At 35.1% G+C, this 21,057-nt stretch overlaps 1 protein-coding gene across 1 annotated transcript in view; it reads right to left on the reverse strand.

The window, feature by feature from the left end:
• Nucleotides 1-18,831, reverse strand: part of FTO (fat mass and obesity associated) — a 186,316-nt gene extending 167,485 nt beyond the window's left edge. The window contains exons 1-5 of the mRNA XM_009997471.1: nt 18,758-18,831; nt 14,836-15,499; nt 10,577-10,720; nt 2,277-2,356; nt 353-496 (exon numbers count right to left, since the gene is read on the reverse strand). Coding sequence (XP_009995773.1) covers nt 353-496; nt 2,277-2,356; nt 10,577-10,720; nt 14,836-15,499; nt 18,758-18,790 — 1,065 coding nt within the window. The 5' untranslated portion in view covers nt 18,791-18,831. The remainder of the gene's footprint in view (nt 1-352; nt 497-2,276; nt 2,357-10,576; nt 10,721-14,835; nt 15,500-18,757) is intronic.
• Between the last annotated feature and the right edge of the window lie 2,226 nt (nt 18,832-21,057).

The following is a 21,057-nucleotide window of genomic DNA, read 5'->3' on the forward strand; positions in this document are numbered from 1 at the left end:
TCTTTCCCTCTAATATTTTCTCTCTCTCCCTTTTTGTTACAGAAGTGTTGAGTAGCTTGGGTTGTCCATCACACTATCAGATTTTGTGTGATACTACTGAAACAACTCTTTTATTCTACCAGCAGATGGATCTTAAGAAGGAAAAATGGAAACTTCACAGGAATGAAAGTATCAATCCAAGTTAATCTCCATTATTGTACTCAAGTAAAAAAGTCATTAAAAACACATTTCAAACTTACACAGAGCAATGCCTTGTGAGCAGCCAAACACTTAATTGCCATTAACTCCATGAGCAGACTGAACCTCTGAGAACCTGGCTGAAGTATTTTCATTTCAGTGCAGATCATCTCACCTCATTATGTATTTCTTCCACTTGCTTAATAACTGCAGTTTCCAGTGATTTCAAAGATAAAGTCATTGAATCAGAATCAGTCTGTAAATTCTGGAGTGCCAGTTCACATTGTCTGAAAATGTATTCCAATGTTCCTCTTGAACACTACAAAGATACAGTTAAAAAATTATATGTAGTCACTTCCCAAAAGACATTTTTCTCAAATATATTGAACTATTTGATTCTTAAATAATCAACATGAAGGAGTAGAAGGGATGTATTTCTGTAACCTTATTTCATAATCTTTTAAACAAAAGCATAATGCCTCCTGAATTGTCTAAACAGTTATTGACATAAACTATGCAAAGTTCTAATGGATCAAACATCTAGCCAATCAGTATAGCAGGGACTGAAAGGAGAAAGAAAATAATTCCTTTTAAATTTACTTTAAAAATAAGGCATGCAAAAACATAGCCATACTTTCCACTGCTTCCTGGCCAGTTTTTGACAGTATTTCAGAATCAGTTGTATTTGTCTAATTGTATGGGCTTCCCAGTAACCCTAAAAGAGAGCTCCACATCCAGGCTGAGAGAGTTGTTTGCTTACAAGGTATAGAAAATACAAACAAAACAAATTTACACTTTGATTTTGTTTTTGTGAAACTTCATCCAAAATTCAAAGGAAATATGTTAAAAACCCTTTTGAAACAAAAGAAAGAAAACATCTATATGAAGCTTTTCATACTATGAAAGTAAGCATGCATTTTCTAGCAAAATTAAAACAGTTCCACAGAGATGGAAGCAGTAGGTCAGAGAACTCTCAAACTGAGAAAGGAATAATACAGAACTACTTGTTTGAAGATTTACAGTGTACTTTAACCTTATGTCAAAGCCCAGCTCAAGCAAGCCAAGTGTGTATTTGTGAAAGAAAGGTACTTAAGATTCCAACTTTTAAGTATGTATAGGTCCATGTCTGGTGCTATTGCTTCATTTCCATTCCTCTAGAAACTGGGAGGAGTAATGGAGAAAAAAAGTAGTATATGGATACACGTATGTTTCCTGCTTCAGTAGTGGTATATTTCGCCTTAATGAAAGAAGAAACTGGTAACTGTAATCGCTTTAAGTATCCTTTTACAATGCAGTCTGTATGCTCTCCCATCAGAATGCTACACAAACAAGACTGCTGACACCACCATGGAAAGGAACAGGAAGGTCTAGTACTAAAAAAAAAAAAGCACTTGAGACAATCGGGCTGAAGCCTTGTTATCTCAGAACAACTTTGAGACAAGGGACTCTACCACTTTTGATTCTTCAATCCTCAGATGCACAGAAGGATCCAATTTAAAGCATACTGATAACTGCTTTTAGCTGTTCTGACCTCCTAAAGGCCATTTTTGCCATCGGGCTGAAGCCTTGTTATCTCAGAACAACTTTGAGACAAGGGACTCTACCACTTTTGATTCTTCAATCCTCAGATGCACAGAAGGATCCAATTTAAAGCATACTGATAACTGCTTTTAGCTGTTCTGACCTCCTAAAGGCCATTTTTGCCAGTGGACACCGCTGACATGCGTTTTGAGTATTTCTATCCCAACATGAATACTGCATTTCAACTAGGATTGGGATATAAATGCAGCAAAAAAGTTTCAAAACATTTCAGGTGAAAATACAGTTGTTTCTACATTTCTCCAGCAATCCAGGTGTGGTGTAGCACATTTTTCATTTTTATCTTATACACCTAACTGTGAGTTTAGGCAAAATACCAATACAGAAAACAATGTACTTCAATCCAAAAATAGAAAAAATAGCAGTTGTTCAAGAAAAAAATCTGAGTCATAAACATAACTGTGGACATAGTTCTGGATAAAAACCTATCATGTCACACATACAGTACCAGAATATTAGTTTTACAAACAGCCAAGTAGCAAACTATTTTGGATACTTACATCTGCAACTCTGTGAGTTGAGCTGAACCGAGGTGAAAAACCAGCCAGAACACAGTGTTGATGTGTCATATTGAGATCATCTAGGGACAGATTAGGAAACCTTAAGTACAAGGAAGAAAATACACTTAATAAAACTTACTCTGGCTGAAAATCAAATTAAAAATTCCTGTAAAATCACTCCTGGGTTATAGTTTAAGTTAGTAGAGAGAGATAAAAAAAATACACAAAACTATGTGACCTGAAGTGTCACCCAGCAAAAAACTGTCAGACAAAAACTAGAACTAACAAGATGCTAGTTAACGAGGAGTCTGTATTTTCAACAATATTGATTATTTAATGGAATTTAGCTTCAGTCATGTTAATAGGGAATGGTGAAAAATTATCAAGCTTCATCTCTTCATCATATTATTTCTTTGTAAGAGATCAATAGTTGCACACCTGAACCTTCATAGCCCAAATTCTTAATTTCTGAAAATGCACTTCTGACTATGACAGACTATCAGACTGAAGAGAACAGTGTGTGAGGTTTAATTGCATTTTCTTTACCACTTTACCATGCAGTAAGTCTGGAACCTTAAACCTGAGAAAAGTCCTATGAATAAGAGATCAGAAAGATGGTGGAATTTATCCTAGTTGTAAGAGTGTCTTCTGTTTATAAATTTTATAAGCAACTATTAATGAAGTCCAAACCCAAGACATCAGATAGTATCACAAACTTGTAAAAAATAAAAATCAGAAAAACAATTTATATAAGGAATTGGCAGGCAAGTGTTAGGAAACAGTACTGAATATCCACAGGGAAAGTTTGTATGTGAAGCTTCTTTTCTACTTGCATGAGCTTTGCAGATAGGTGAAGTTGCAAAGCTTGAAAAAAAGCTCCAAAACAGACAAATAGAACATAGAAAAAAAGCTAATTTCTACATAAACATATGAGGGCCACAGAACAATATTATATCTGGACATTGCAATATTAAAATATCAGAATCACTTTCAAAAACAACTGCAACAGAAAATTAACCTGGAGTCTTCCACCATCCCATTCAGTGCCCATTCACTGTGGCGTGGTGTATGTAGCAAACATAGCATTAAGAGTATTAGGTTTTGATTTCCACCTTTATTCAAACCCCTGGTAAATCTTTCTTCCTAGAGCTCCCCCTTGAAACTGCTTCCAACTATCCCTAATCCTTTATGACTCTTAAATTAAAATTACAGGCTTCTTTCAAAGAGTTTATAATTAATCCAAAACTGTAATTGTACAAAAAACAGTTGAAGCTTCATGGATTGCATGTCTCAAAGGATATTTGAAAATATATTCTAGGTCTTAAAAGATTACAGTAAAGATTTGCTTTTTTTTTCTTCTAAAAGTATATAAATTGAAAAGAAAAAGCACTCTTTGTTAAATCAGCCATTGTACATTTGGCAGCAAAAGCTTTTATTTAGATACAGACCACTACATCCAGATTATTTAATTGGTCTTAGAGCCAAACCAAAACTGTTGCCTTCTTTGGATACCAATGTCAAAACTACCATAGCTCTCCTGTGGTTTTAGGTAAAATAAAATACATACAGAGTTAACATCAGTTCTACGTGACTAAACACTGATGGGTGAGGTTTGGAAAAGAAGAACACAGCCTCTCCAGCACTGAGTATCACAAAATACACGCATATGGAAGCAGGAACACACATATCAGTCTTGCTTTGGAAAACTTCATGCAGACCAGTTGTGTGCCAGACAGTTCTCCTGAACATGTGGGGAGGTAAGAGACAAAGTGGCATCTTCTCTGCAATGGAACAGTGGGCCCCAGTCTTGCCACAAATTCAGAACACCTATGGCAGGGACATCTAATTTCAATATCTATTACAATAATAAAATCCCACAAAACTTACTCAAACTGTATAATGCACAGAACTGACTTTCTATTCTAAATCACCATTGACACCAACTCAGCAATGTATTTAGTACAGTTTCAAGAATACTCAATCCGTTCTCCTTAAAATAGTCTTCCCTTCCATATGGATACTTACAAGACGCATGTGCCAATTAACTAACTGACAGGTAAGAAAGAAGTTCTGAGAATTGGGTGATAATTTTTTGTTTCCACAACTGCTTCTCTCCAAGCTTACACGTCTATGAAAAATGTTGTCACTTGCATAGACTATTTTTCTGAAGTGTGATCAGTTTTTCTGCTTATTTAGCAATTTTAAACCACTACAGATTTTAAATAATACTTCTAGAAAACAATCAAGAAAAACTAATGAAGTCCAATACATGCTAGAATGTTAACCTGACCAAAGAGAATTTTCTCAATCAAAACCTAAGCACACACAAAGCTATTAACATTTACTTGTATTAACAGGTTACCATTGTGCCACCAGTCGCTATGCAGATGTGGATGATCACTTGCAATTCAGGCAGTCTAATGTCTGACTCAGTTTCCCCAAACTACTGACAATTTAGTAAAGGGCTCATTTGCATTCAAAGGAATACAACTTGGTTGGCAACACACAGTTAGTGACTGAATGCTGGAAAAAAATAACTCCACTTTTCATTCTGAGGTGGAGCACAAGAAGACTATTTCCTGAATAGATGTATATGGCAAAATCCATATTTCTTTTAAACCGATTGTTTTACTCTTTTACTTCTACTATGTTGTGCCTGACACTTACTAATTAATCATCTGCCACCTTACAGCCAGATCCCATTATAGGGCTAGTATAGCTGTGGCAAGACTTACTAAAAGAAATTAATCACATGTATGATTGTGTACAGGTGGCTAAAGCCACCTTGGAAAACAAAGTTATCAAGTTAAAGTCTGTTTATATAATCTGTAGGTCAGATTTTCACCTCACAGATGAAGTACTAAGAAGTCACAAGAATATTCAGCAGGTGATCTGATCAGTTGCAAATGCACACAATTTTTTTTGCTACAGAAACACTCAGATAACACACCTTTATAAAACCAGCTTTTACAAAATGGAGTTTTTATTTAATATGTTGAATGGCTTACACCTGCAGGAAAAATAAAACCCAAACAACACAAAACCATCCAAGGCACTTAGTGTTTTACCACATTTATCTATGCAAAGCCTCCGTAAAGTTGGTAACTGACACAGAAAAAAACTAAAGGTAAGGAGAGGTTAAGGGACTGGCTCAGGTCTGCATGGAAATTCTGAGAGCAGCAGGCTTACAGTTCCTGAAATCAATGCTGTTGTTTCAAAACCTGAACACCCTTCTACTATAAGACATGGACTGTTTTTCTCTCTGTGTGCCCCCATATTGGATCACCTTCTCAGTGATTTTCCCACTATTTACAAGAAACAGGTATATTTTGGAATATGGATGCTGAATAATCTACGTTAAATTGTGAGAGAAAGTTCATGTCATGGATCTTTCATTCCCTCCCCTGTACAGACTTCTGCCATCCTGTTCTTTTGTCAGATACAACAGCACAGAATCATACATCACAGAATCCCAGCACAATCCTCTCCACTGCTTGACACTACTGCCAGTTCCTTTTCTCTCTGATCCTGTTCTCAATCCTTGTCCCTTCTCTGTCCACACATTACTGCATGTTTTCGTCTGGACAGCTGAACTGCCTGAGCAACATCAGCAGAAATGCTGAAAGCCCAGTGCTTCTATAGCCTTTGTCAAAAAGACAAACTATTGGATACATGTACATATACACACTTACCTAGTGTAGCTATACTTAGCTAATTCTGCTCCTGAATTCACTACCAGGTGAGGCGAGGAGCCAAATCACTCAGAAAGAAACAATGACTGTATACCCACGTTATTGCAGACTATTAAGACAACTACAAGGTAGAAAGAAAGGACATTAATTCTTAGCCAATCCTTACTGCAAGGAATAAGGATTAAAGCCCCAAACTTACTACTACTATATAAAGTACTTCCCAGAAAAACACCATGCACAATGGAAAAGGCTCTCATAATTACCAACAGGGCTTTATGCTTTTTCTGTGTTCTTTCAGGGGGTCTATATGAATTATTTAGACAGTTGTCTTTTTGTCACCTATTTCTTGAAGCAGATAACAGGTACAGTGAGGTTTAAAGCACTGCAGAAAGCTTTCATATTCTAAACACCACAATTCTCTACAAATACAGAAGTGAAATGGACTTGTGCTATTAGTTTTTTTAACTAGCATGAACAAATTAAAAAAATGTATTTATTAACCATATTACAGCCCAATTTTCTAAAGTATTAAAATGCTTTTCCACCATTTGCAGTTTGAGTTGTATCCAACTGCACACAATGCTTCAACAGGAGAAAACCAAACCAAGCTAGTTTCACTGTAGGCGTTGTCAACAAAAAGCACCAGGAAGGAAGGTATGTCTCCTTCCCCAAGAAATTGTAGGTCAATGGAATACTACTTTTGTAACAGAAAGCTGGAGGGATGATCTATCCCCAATTAAGAGATATTTCTAGTCTTTTAACAAGAAAATTGTGCACAAACAAAACAAAGAATTAATTAAAAGGCTGAACTGATGAACTGGAAAAAAAAAGTGTCTGGGATTTGCCCAACTTCATGATCAAAGTTTGGTAATGACAAATATATTTCTGGGGTTCAAAGCCTTAATAATCAAGGAATATAGCATTTGGATTAGATGTGGAATCAAGGAAATAAAAAAGGGGGGAGGTTAGGAAACTCCAACACATTCAAGATGCTAGAGAGCAAAGAGGGTTCAAGTTAGTTTGTGGAAATAGAAGCAGATTAAATACCTAGAAATAGTTTAATGAGCCACTATATACATGTGGAAGTGTTTACATTAAGTATTTATCTTGAACCACAAACCAGCCTCTGCAATGTGTGCCCCCTACTTCTGGCTGGTTATGAAAATAATTTTTTGATGCTTCTTGAACTATAATTTGCTGGGGGTGGGGAGGGGTAGGTATAAGATTCCAAGTTCATCTTCATGCTGTTTTAAAACCCTAACCTTCAAGTGAAAGTTTGATCTATGGGAAACAGCTGCAGAAAACTAAATCTCCCTTTGAGAACGTCCAGAACGTATTTTTGTTAAGTATGTTTTGAAGTCATGGTAGGAAAATTAGTGAAAATTGTAAATCTGCTTGCAAATCTGGTTGTGTCTAAGTCAAAGATTAGGGGAAAGATTCCAATTTAATAGTAAGAGCATGACAACCCTAGTTAAGCGTGCTCTAGGACAGAGCAGATGGGGCCCTTTGCTCACCTCCACGCGTTTTGGATTTATTGCATGCACCCAACACGTTTCATATTAGACACCCCTTGACTGTGTACTTGAGACAGCAGGGTTCAGAATGCACTTCCTCTGCAGACCAATATATTACTCTAAATTGAGCTGAAGTGTTTCCGTTTCATGAATGATATAAAGTTCAGATTTGAGTTTTTAGGCAGCAGATTTGCAGTCATTCAGCAGACCTCTTTCTTCAATATTAGGAAACACAAGCCTTCAAAAAAAATTGTCTTAGTGAAAGTAATTTTGTGGTTTTTTTGTTTGTTTGTTTAAAGAAAAATACATGTATATTGCTGTAACAGCTTACTTGAAGGATGGATTTGATCACCCTATGCTTAGTACTAACAGACATTTCAGTTATGTTGTATGATTTCATCTGCAGAGGATTGCTGAGAATGCAGGTGAAAATTCATATTTTTAAAGCTGCATTTTACTAAAATTCTACCCTGAAAAACAAAAAAACATTTTATAGAACCAACAAAGACAGGAACAAGACTAAAAGTCTACTAGAAATGCTACAACACAATCCCAAACTTTTTGTTACTTCGATATACCCATTGATCAAGATTCAAGATACTGTACTTGCACATTACTGTTAGAAATATCAAGTTATCATGTTTTCATATCTAAGATTTGTGTGTACAATATTAGGAAATAGTTGGAGTATTACAGGTACAGAAATTCATAGGACCTAACTTTTTAATTATAAGCAACATACCAAATTTAACATCTCAGTATTTTACAACATTATTTATATAAAGTAGTAGGCCTTATAACCATTTAAGCAATTAGAACAGATGCAGAGAGTTGCTAAGTTTGTTGCTAGACATGAATGAGTCAGTGGTAGTCAAAAATAGTACACAGTCCTATCAATCAGTCCTTGTATATCAACAGCTACTACTAGCTGCAGAACTCTTATCTTAATGGTATATTTTCTAGATGCCTTGCATACTGCTGCCACTGCTTTTGAAACAATGCCAGCACCAAGACTCAGATGCCTCCTTTTTAAAGTCAGTTTAAAAAAAATCCTAAGACTGAAAAATACACTAAAACTGTATACATCCACTTATCTTGTCTTTTACTTCAAGTGAAAATTACAAAGGCAGTCTGCCTCCTAATAAAAGGGCCAGACTGAGAATACTCCCTCAGAACTGTATAAAATAATACTTTCTAAATGTAATTGAGAAAAAATACAAAGGCTCTGGAAATGCAGAAGAGATTATCAAACACCTGGCATACAGAGCTCAAATCTGAAGCTCTTCACAAAGTATTAATAAGAAAGTGATTTACACTTCACCTTCAAAAGAATAAATACATCATTCATTTCCATCTAAACATGATCATGATGTTGTGTGTTTAATAAACTAACTTTCTGCCTCATCCTTTATATAGCATCTCTGATAATACTTCAGTTACTGTTTATAAATTCCATCAGGAAGTAAAAAAAACATCCTTTTGACTGGTAATTCAGTCAACTACAATCATCAGTATTTTGCAATAAAAATACTGAAGTTAGACCCCTTCTCTTATTGCTTGTTCCTTAATCTGTTGTCCAGCAAAGCTGTGTATGCACAAACTTTTCAGTCAGGAACAATTTGATGCCCAAACTGCTATAGCAGAAAAATGCATTAATAATTCCCTTTCTGGGAATGTTTATTTGGCACTGAAACTTTACTTGCATATAAGAAATGTCTCTGCTTCCCTCCAGGATGCTACTCTGTGTCCTCACAAATACAGTAAAGGGAGGCTCTTCCACACCTCTGCAACAAAGGCTCTCACTTCTTAACACTTCATCTGTACATGTCTGAACAAACTTAAGAGCACAGACAATCTAGTTCTTTCATAAAAGACACTTCATCAATGGCAGTGCACAGGGTTTGATGAGGTAACCATGAACAAGGAATGGTGTATATCTTTTAAGACTGCCTACAAATTTAGTGCTTGTGGTAAGCAAACTGTTTTCATACTTGTTATAAGATAAAAGTGAAAGGTAGGAGTGAAAAGACTGTACAGCCCAACAAGTTGGCAGTGTGACAGGTCATTCTAGGGATGTTGTATGGTGTTGACCTTCCAAGTCACAAACACATGAAAGGAAACACTGGAAGCACTCTGTCTTGAAGATGATGCCTGTCAAGCCAAGCCACTACACAGGTACACATAGTGATGTCAGAAGCATTATATGTTTCTAGTTGTGTGATTTATAACTAAATTTGTTTAAACAAAAACAATAACTAGCAGAAGCACAAGCCAAAAGCAACAGATTTTGTGTCAACAAATCTTAGCCACACTTCTTGCCTTACCTTGGAAAAACCTGAGTGTGTGAGCTAAGCTGCTCAAGGTAAGGAATTCAACTTAATTTTCTTTTTCTAATCCTATACTTTAGAGACATTCAGACTCACTTGCAGTATGACAGCTCTGTTCCTTATGATCTTAGTATAATCCCACTATTATAAAATACTATGTTTGAATATAACACATGGAAAAGTGTAACAGAAGTGTAATGTCTAAAACTGATGACCAATAAAACATCCATAGATCGGCATAACGGTTGACACTTCAAAAACCACAGTTCCATTAAGATTGCTACAATCACAGCTTGCATCATGTGTAGCCAGCCTATAAACCAAACTCCAAAACTGGATTTATTTTTTTTTAACATAACAGATGCTCACAGTTACTCAGTAAAACTGCATTAAGAAGAGAAAAAGGAATCAGTATCTAGAAGTACAAGGATGGAATAGACACAACTTAAGTTCTCACAAGATCTGGGGAAATTACGTTACAGCCTGAAGCCTGATTCGGACTAGCAATTCTGACTGCAAAACAGACAAAAGGGTCAAAAAGAGTATTTTCCTTTTGAAGCTCTGAAGTGAAAAAAACACTAGGAAAAAAATGTTCCCCAAAATACAATGGAAGTGGGCAGGTAGGAGGAATTTATTATACACTCTAGCCAGATCTCTTGTCTTTCTAGGTAACGGAAGTCCTATATTAAGGAACGTTTATATTAAAATAAGGGTAATTTTTTCTTGTTTTCAACATAAAGTTCACATTCTTTGCCCTTGAAAATTACCAAGCATCAGGTAGAAGTCTCCTTGGTGAAGTGGTATTGCTAATCCAGGTGTCTCTATGTCCCATGCTACCTTCAAGCCTACATGCCAAACAGCTGGGTCTCTTCCCTTCAACTTTTGTTCATTACTTTCTTCCATGGCTGAACCTTTAAAGAGGGGGAAACAGAAAGATGATAGACAAGGTGAGGACCATAAAATACAGAACAATACAGTCTCAATAACAATACAGACTTGATATCCTACAATCTTAATAAGTTTAAACTTTCTATTATCTCCATTTGGAAAAATCAACATCTTCAAAGTCAGAAATCTGTAATAGGTAAAAAAAAAAATAAAAAATTAAAAGTCATATGAGAACAGTAATTTTTTGCAACCAACTTTTAAGATGAAAACTTCAAGTTAAATATCAGGAAAAGCTAAATCAAGGCAAAGCTTGTATTGGAATTGAGTTGTTCTTAAGTACATGTAATTCAAGTGTTAGTTAATCTTCACTTTTAAATTTTTGTTTACATTACTAAAATTAAAAGCACAGAAGGAAAAAGAAAAAATGCAGCAACACTGATGTAAAAATAAATAACTTCTGAAAGAATTTCAAGTCATAAACTGCCAAAGCACTTTATGAACTATTTTATTTGCTTACATGCTTGCAATTTCAACAAATCATAAACAGAGGCAAAGTAAAGTGAAATAATGGGCACAAACCACAACCTAGACTAATGAAGTTGAGCAGATCTTGGAATGGTATCCATGATTCTTTCCTCAAAATTATTAGTCAAACATGCTAGATAACATGTGCAAGAGCAAACGAAGCTTCAATACATTCGTCACAACATTTTTCTTATCATTAAGTAGCACAAATGCATTGAGCTTGGGGAAAAAATAATCCACTGCATAGAAATAGTATTTAGAGCTTAATCCCTCAGAACTATTTTCAGAAGCTTACTTCAGTGCAGTATAAATTGAAAGATACACTCAGCATTTATAACAAGGTATTTGAGAGCCATGGCATAACCATTTTATGGTGAAAGTAACAGAGTATTTTGACAGAGGGAGGATGAAGCTTTAATAAGCAGTTGGCAGAGAATGGCAGCCAACAGTCAGAAATCATCAACTATGTAGCATGCCTCATTATTGCTTATAAGTTAGCAACTGTGTGTGGCCACTTTGCTGTCCATTTCAAATGTGCTTTCATGTGATAATTTTTAAAACTTTTGTCTTCATTTAATTCTAAAATAAAAATACTGAAATGAATATTTGTTAGTCTTATAATATGCACACATAAAAAGTGACCTTGAACTCACACTTTCAAAATACTCGAGTCATTCATCTCACATGGTTCCTGCAATGCTTGTTTAGATGGGAGTAGGCTTTAATAATTAATAAATTGCCTTAATTTGCTATGTCAATTAAGTATTGCCTAAAGGAAGCAGAGAACCAAACCCTTTAAAAAGCCAATCTGAAGTTCTTAGTTAAAACTCTTACTCTAAATTCACTCCCCATATTCCTTGCTGCAGTTCTCACTCAGCTGAAGATTTGGCTCAGGAGCAGCTCTAGGCCTTTCTATCAAGGAGCACACAAACAAGAAAACAAGAGCTAGCAAATACTCAGAAAAATCAATACTAAAGTCTTCAAGGGGCTTTCATATTTTCTGCCCAGTTCAGATAAATCGTAACTTAATTTAAGAAAAATATTTTTGGAAAACTGCAAATAGGATGCCTTTCAAGGAATTTTTAATGCAATACATCATGGCTATTATAAAAAGAGGTAACCTTCCCGGATTAACTCTCTGCTATGCTGCTTTCCTATTCACTTTGGCAGCAGCACTGTTCACAATATGGCACCAATAAAATATAGAACTACAATCAGAGACAGCAATTTCAATCAAAGTTTCCTGGGGTCTCCTCATAAATCCAGCACCTTTGGAATGTGCTCGTTAAAATGACTTATTTTTTGTAGTTTGATAAATTTTTTATTGCTTAAGTACAGAGTTCAAGTGTAGCTCACAGTCTCCTTTTCTCTATATTCTCAATTATTGCACCTTATAATTACCAGCAGCAATTGAAACTGATTGCTGCTACCACATTATTTTGGTAACAAATGGAAGAAAGCTGTTACTAGCTTTTAAATGCAAGCTATGCTGAAAGTGAGAGCAAGTTTAAAAAAAAGGACACCTTAATAATATCTCTCTAGGTAGCACTGACAAACTTGTATATAAAAATAAGTCTCTTAATTCTGTCTGTCACACCTCAAGCATGGCTGAATGCTGTACATTCACAGATATAATTACAGTTCTCATGTAAATGAGAACATTTGGATGCATCTAAACCATAGGTGTTTGAGAGTAAATCATGTGGATCTTGCAGTACACAGCACCTTAAGAACATGTATTTATTTTGGAGTAGACCAAAATACAGAAATGGTCAAATGTAGCAGTACTTAATGGACATACAACAAAACTACCTGCAAATTCGAATTCTGTTCATTAACGGTTTATAAAATTTGGCCTGCAAGGAACCTTTATGCTTGCATCTCAAACAAAATCATGCAACCAGGAAAAAGCTTACCAGAATGTAACAATAATACCTCATCAAACCTCTAATTAAGATAGAACCATGAAAGAGAGAATGTAACTTCAGAAAACTGGCCTCATCATTATGCTTCTAACTAGATAGCTGAAGTTTCAGAGATGTTCCAGCTCTAAGACCTGATCTTATCAATTTTGAGTCATGATTAGGTTCAGAACAACATAAAACTTGTTTTCCTGGACCTAGCTTGGTTATTGTTCTGCAGTAGAGAAAGTATAAGGAGCCTGGAAAGGTTTCTTTGCTATTTGGCACCAAAATTTCTAGAAGAGTTCAAGAGTTTCTTGCTGCCCTGAAACCTAAATGTTCTCTATTCACGTGAAATTGAAATACCAAACCATATCCTAAATGGAGTCTTAAATGAAACATGATTTCTTAGACAATGGAATCACTGCCAGCATATAGCTAAAAACAAGATTGTCAACATCTACTTTGTCATTAAATCCAACTGGCCACTGTTCCGTAGATGCTGAAAGTATTTTTTTACAGATTATTTTTCCAGAATTCAAAAGAATTGGGGGCATGTGTCCAGTTATTCATGAAACATATACATTATTACTGTCTTCTATAGAAATTTATATAGGTTATATGCAAAAAATGAAAAAAATAGAGCATGCTTTGCTTTTATAGAAAAGCCAAAGCATAAGAGGTTAATTAAACTGTACTAACTTTTTAACTTTTGCTTGCAACTAACCTCAAAAAAACAAAAGTTAGGAGACGTGCCAACCTTGTTCTTATCAACTCACATCGTGTCTAAATACATCAAAATCAAAAGCACTAAAATAAGAACAAAGAATATTCCGTCATCCCTTCATTCTTGATAATTTCAGAGGAATGTTAAGTAACAAAGTGATCCACAGTTTCAAAATCAGTAACAAAAGTAACAAGTGAATGGAAAGTAAAAGCTCCTAGTTACACACCACAGTCTTCAGCCAAAACCTGTGGAAGCCAATGTAAATTCTTCCCATGTTTTACATCAAAGAATTTTTGGAAGGACCAAAAAACAGTTGTGCACTATGAAACACAACAGAGCACTTGCAAATTCAATCACGCGTCTAAATCCTAATTTTATGTTTGCAAAACTGGAAGGCATTAAAAAAATGCAAGGATTTGTTAAAAAAAATAGGAAAAATTACACAAAATTCCTCACATCTTTTAAATAAATATGAAAAAAACTTAAAACTAAAAATGAAATATTTAATGAGTCTGCAACCAAACTCTTCCCCCTCTAATACTGCATTTAAATGGTGTTTAAATTACTAAGAGCCTGCAGAGCCTGTCATACAACAGGTCATTTAACAGAAAACTTCCACCTTTCCCAACTGTGGAAATGTTGGCAAGTCCTCTGCAAAAAACACATTAACAGTACAGCATACTTAGGCAAAATGTATATACTTTCAAGTATATACCGTAATACTTTTATACAAAACCTAATCTAAAATTATCTTTCTAAAGAAAGCAGAGTAGTAAAATCAGCATAAAGCAGAAGCAAGTTTGTATATGACAAATAACACAATAAAGACAGTGACCTCAACTACAATGAAACACTTCAAAGGCTACAGGATGTTCTCTACTTAGAGAACAACAGATAAGCCAGCTGCAGGAAACACAGGTATATTTTGTACCTGTTTTTTGCAGGTATTTATATGGCTGGTCAACTCACACCTCTCAACACTCACCTTCACAGCTGTAACTGTACACAGCAACCGTGGACCTTTCAACCAGATTTTCATCATGGTGCCAGCTCACTGCCATGTTCCCCATTCCAAAATAAGGTTCTTGTTTCAAGTACAGCATTTGTAGTGGATCCATATAATTCAATAAAGTCAAGTTATAAGATGTTCTGTTCTTTAGACTTACATAGTCATCTTCTGGTACACAACTGCTTTGATCTTTTGAAATAGACCCTTTCTCCATAAGAGAAGTTGCAAAATTTTGCTCCCCATCTGTTATGGTGGCATCTTTAATTTTAATTTCTTTGGTCTCAGACAAATTTTGTTCTTGTAACGCCTTGATTGCTTCAATATGCAAGTAGTCGTTAAGTCTCATTAAGGCTTTACAAGCATCATGTATTTGAGGACTGCAATATTTTACATCACAACCTTCAGTAGGCCAAGGGACTGTAAATAATCTTGTGTTCAAGTACTTGTAAGTGCATCCTGGGTTTCCAATTAGTATACGAGACACTGGGGTAAGAAAATCTTTTCCTTTGATCCTTACAAGATCTTGAAAGAAACAATCATGCTTTCGCAAGGTCAGAAAGCCTTCTTGTACCATTTGATGGAGCTCTTCAGGTACTGTATCAGATTTTCTGAAAATCAGCTTGGAATATTTGGTCTCCCACTACAGCAGAAAAAAACCCCAAACACAAACACAACAAAATCATTATTCTTTTTACAGGAACGAAAGTATTTAATATATTCAAGACCAGACCAAGTTCATTGACAGGTTATCAAGGATGAGTCTAGAATATTGTGAAGAAATAAATGCCAGCAGTTGTTACTTTATTTTCTTATCACAATATATGGCACAAACTGGATATGTACCAGTGGACTGTAATGAAAGAGTATCACCAGGGCAAATCTCTAAATAAATACATAAATAAATGAATCTGAGGATCCTAACTGAAATCAATAGTACATATAAACTCCCCTGATGAATTTGTAGATAACATTACCTTTAAGTGTATAAACAACAGACTACTGAGCAGTAACAAAGTGACTCCTCTATTTGCAATGGTTACAAAGACTGTCTGTCTCATTCTTATGCACAGAATTCTACCAGGCTAGATGATAAACTGAAATTTTTGCAAAAATACCAAAATGAAAACACACATTTTCAAAAAAAGGCCAAAATTCTGCTGTACTGCACCTCTGTCTTCAAAACAGTCCTTGACACACTGGCCCTTTCTATTTTCACACTCATCAGTGCAGGCCAGTTAAGTCTCACATTTTATACAAAAGTTTCCCGCTTATAGAAAATAAAATTTACAATTTTATTTTCCTCCCCATCTCCCCACCAGTACTATCCTTTTTCCCCTTATCCTCTTCTGACCACATCAGCTGGAGTTCAGAATCCAGCAGTGTGTGGAGGCAACAGCTCCCAGCAAGGTGTAATGCTGCTAATCCACAGTATCTTGGTTTGTATGCAAAATATTGCTTGCCACTCCAGGAAGGCTAGGATAATTTTATTTTGTTAATCTGGTTTTCTAAGGAAGTGAGTATCATAATCACACCTTTTATTGGTTGCCTGTCAATCTGCTTTAACTACTGCCGAGACTGCGCAGCAAACTGGACAAAGACCAGTGAATAAGTTCTTAAATAGACTAAGTTCCTATGTGTTTCATTCAAATTAATAGAAAATAAAAGAAACAGCAAACTAGTGCCATCGACCTATGATCCATCTGTGGGCTTCTTTTGGTATAACTCAAAACAACTTTACTAGTACTATCTACTTCCAAAACAGATTTGAACATGCCTTTCAGGAAAATAACTTAAAAATTTATTTAAAAATCCAGAAAAGGTGCCTTGTAAAACACAAACCAAGCTGTAAGTCAGTATGCACAATTTCTACTGCATGAAAACAGACTTTTGCATCATAATGCTAAGTTTCCTACAACAACACTGAAGAGGTGGATTTATCGGTTTGTTTCTACTAAAGAGGAGCATAAAAGGAAGTATATTTTTAAAATAATGATGACATGTAATATATGTGTTTATCTATAAACACTGCCACCATTTCTTGTTAAATTTTTATAGTGAAGAGAACTCCCATTTTTGCACATTCTCATGGTTTCCAAAAACTAGCTTCCGGCAGAAAGGAAAAGTATTCTGTATCTGGAGACGATAATAATTTCTGACAAGAGTATTTACATGCTTAACTTTACATACTCAAGGCTTGAGAATAGTCCCAGATACCTGTCTGAAGGTCCCTGTAAAATCCCCAGCACAGAACACTGGATCTCATCTTTGGTTAAAAGAACTGAATATAAACTTGATAAACACAATTTGCCTGAGCTTGCCAAAAGCCTGAAACCCTGATTCTCTTAGAGGTCCTGAACTGTCCCCTTTGTTTCAGTCAGTGCTTAGCATCTGGAGCCATGGACAGTACAGTGAAAAAATCCTTAAAGAGTAACTACCAAAATTAGTAACTGCAAATGTTAAGGTTTTACAGCTGTTGGCTACAGTCAGATGTACAGGGTGATGGGATTCACCGTTCTTTCACAACCACACTTAATAATGACAGAACATTATTATGTTGTGATATATAAGGATTATTACTGCATGATTTGTTTCATTATGTAAGCAATATGTACAAAATAGTGAGCACTACAAGTCCTAGATAATTATCTCAGTATTTCTTTAAATAATTCTACATATTGGACATGTTAACCAATTATCATGTTACATATGCTCTTGTAGCATGTTTTAATGTCTTCATTACCACATATTTTTAAACCATTTAATTTACTGAATTTCTGAGATTTACCACACACATGAAATTCCAAGCAATTATTACAAAACAGAAGGAGGGAAATAAAAATATGATGCAAAGCAATCAAATGCCTGAAATCATGCACTAAGAAAGGAGGAACAGATTTTACAAAGGTCACAACATAGTATTCTCCTCCTGAACTGCAGAAGTACTGTCTGCCCACCAAGTCAGAGGAATGTTACTTTTTGGGTTGTCTTTTAAGATTATATGCTTAAGAACTATTCTATAATTGAGTTTTATACTGTATACACTTAGGATTCTACCTAAAACAACCCAACAAACCAACTCTGATATCTCATAAGAAATCAGGAAGTGGCAACACATTTCCAACATGTCACATGAAACAGTCTTCTTCAAATCTCCAACCAGTCATTGTGCTATGTCTTATGTAAGTAAAGCATTAAGGGATCAGAACACAGGGTGAATGATGGGTTCACACTGGGCACACCTTGTTGTTTCAGAGGGATGAGGAAGGGGGATTAATCATGTACGCTGTGTTATAACACTGACAGCAAGTATTAAAGGCCAATTCATTGTTCACTCTGAAAGATTTAGGTACATTAACTGGCAAATACAGGACTGAAAAAGCCCATTTGATGCTTCATATGAATGTTACATACAAATATACACATGCTGTCATTTCTATTGGTTCTCAACACAGAGATTCACCCTACAGGAAGGATGACTCAAGAAATAGAATAAAGTTAGAAATTAACAGTAAGGACCCTTGATAAGCAAACTGCTACGTAAATAATGAAATTACAGTTTGTAATTTAGGTATTTGCAAATTGCCTTGTTAACCAACTTCATCTTTTTCACAACTGGCTTTAAACATTACATTGTTTCAGCCTGTTATTTGGAACCCATTTCTAAAATTCTTCATGAGGCAAGATGCATCAAAAAAAGATGTCAGTGAAGTTTTACTTATGATGGGACTTCATAGTTTTGTTTAGACTGTACATCTCCATACTTAACAGGGTATTGTAGAGTTTATTACTTGCATCCTGCCTAACTTTTCCAACATGTTCTTCTTCAAGAAAGTTTTATTTCTTCAGTGCAAACAGCCATTTTAATTTTAACTAAGTACAGTTAAAAGAAATACATTACCAACTGATGGAAATCAGCATCGGCTGGTGTCATATATGGAAGTTTGTTCTCTCCAAGTTGTTCAAGAAGCTTTTTTTTCTGTTTTGGATGGATAAAATTGAAACAGAAAATTAGAATAAAAAACAAGATATAAACAGCCGAGTAAAAAATGAGTTGTATTAAAAAGACAGTCTTGGGCATACTCTAAAATGTTTCCTGAAATGAGCGTATGAAGGAAAAAGAGAACATCATTTACAGCACAAAGCCCCTACAACCTGACAATGTTTAAAATGCCATACTCAAGACATGGCATCCCAGCAGGCAGCCACAACACTGGTTTGATGTTGGGAGTGTGCTAAGAACCAGGTGACTGTGAAGAGAATCATAGAATCACAAGCATTCCCTGTCCCCTTGTTCTCTTTTACTCCCTTTTTACTACTGCTTCAGACTGAAAGTATTGCCAATGTTTATTTAACACGACCACTAAGAAATTGCTCAAATAAATGCCTAATTTTACCCCAAGTGTATTTTCCATTTTTTAATAATTAAATTAGAATTTTCATATGCATTATACATATAATTGTGAAGCTAAAAATGTGGAAACTGCACAAGACCCCTGCAACTTGTCATCAGATTTTTTAAATCAAACAATCCCAATCCATGACAAGTCCATCCACATTTATCTACCTGCAGTCAAACTCAACACTAGCTCAAGCTGATACAAGTACAGATTAACAGTGTAAAATTGTTACGGTGGAAGCATTTGGCTGGAAAATTAATAGTTTCCTTTATTTCTTCTTTTAGCTTGCAAGGATAGTTTATTTATAAACTCTGATAATTAATAAATATTTACTAGAAAAAATGCAACTGAAAGATCATAAAACTATATCTATTATAAAGCTTGAACATTTCAGAAAACATGATTCAAATTCTCATATTTATTACAATATTTTAAACTACATAAATACTATCACATGAAATAACTGAAGCTGCAGCTTGCTTAATACTTTTATGTTGTAAGAGCCAATAAAAACGGAATATACTTTTTTTAAGAATTAAGGATATAATACAAAGGAAAATGGAGTAAGTTGTAACAACTACATAGACATCACAGCAAATTGATGATTCCATAGACAAGAGAACTTATTGTCATCTTCTTGTTAATTCTCCTTTTTATAATACTTTTGGATTGCATAAACATAACTTCCCTATTCTAGCAAACCTATTTTAAAAAGGAAGAAAGAAATACTACATGTAGTAACTAATTCCTGGCTTACAGCAAACACAAATAAGGAAAGCTTAACTATGAAGAGTGTTACTGAGTATTTTATTCTGGGACACTAAATTTTTTTCACGTTTAAGCATCAAGGAAGATGACAGAGGCTTAAAGTAATGAGGAAGTACAGATTTTAAGGTATACAACTAACATATCAGTCAAACTAAAATCAGAGCAAGTTGTTCTCACTCATCTCCACACTCGCACTCTGCTGATCACTGACTCTTAACTAGTCTGAGATAGACGAACCAGCAGTGTAATTCCTCTAGGTCTTGAGTTTTCTTCGGGGACAGCCTGTTATGTTGACATGAAGTCATTGGTGAAACCCAGCACAGCGTAACTTCAGATGAAGATGGCAATAAATGACATGCTAATTTGCTGCATATTCTAAACCAGTAACACTTCTCTGTTATAAAAAGTTTGCTGCAATTTTATTACATGAAATCACTGAAAACATTAGATTGGCTTTATCTCTAAGATAAATTTTATTCTGCAGTTTAATGAGATTTAATAGATTTCAAGACTGACTCACATCCATGGGAAAAAAAGAGGTGGGAAGAGAGATTTTGACAATTTCTCTGTCAAATACCAGCCTTGTGGCAAAAAGCACACAACATTAAAATGCACTCTTGTGTATAGGCAGTACTAGTTCACATTTGATTGTCAGATCTGGCTAAGTGCTGCTCTTCAGCTTGATGTACAGACTAATACACACAGCTGGGTGGGTGGTATAACACACTGCTCATCTCTTATTCAAGAAGCTGTCACACAGATGTCAAAAATACCAAGCTACTCACAAATACCTCCAAAAGGTAAAAAAAACCAAAACAACAACAAACAAACCCCCAAAAAACAAAAAACTCACAAAAACAAAACCGAAAACCTGAAGATATACCAGCTACTCTAAGCACTGTTATAAGCATTGCTTCTAGGCTCTTCCAACACATAAACCCATAAAAACATTTTTAATGGCCTCTACTTCAATATATCAGGCATCTTAGAATGCATTTTTCTAAATCTGTGGTTTACAATTTTAAAATTCAGT

The sequence above is a fragment of the Chaetura pelagica genome, unplaced genomic scaffold (assembly GCF_000747805.2).
Source record: "Chaetura pelagica isolate M959 unplaced genomic scaffold, ChaPel_1.0 scaffold425, whole genome shotgun sequence".
Classification (NCBI taxonomy): Eukaryota; Metazoa; Chordata; class Aves; order Apodiformes; family Apodidae; genus Chaetura; species Chaetura pelagica.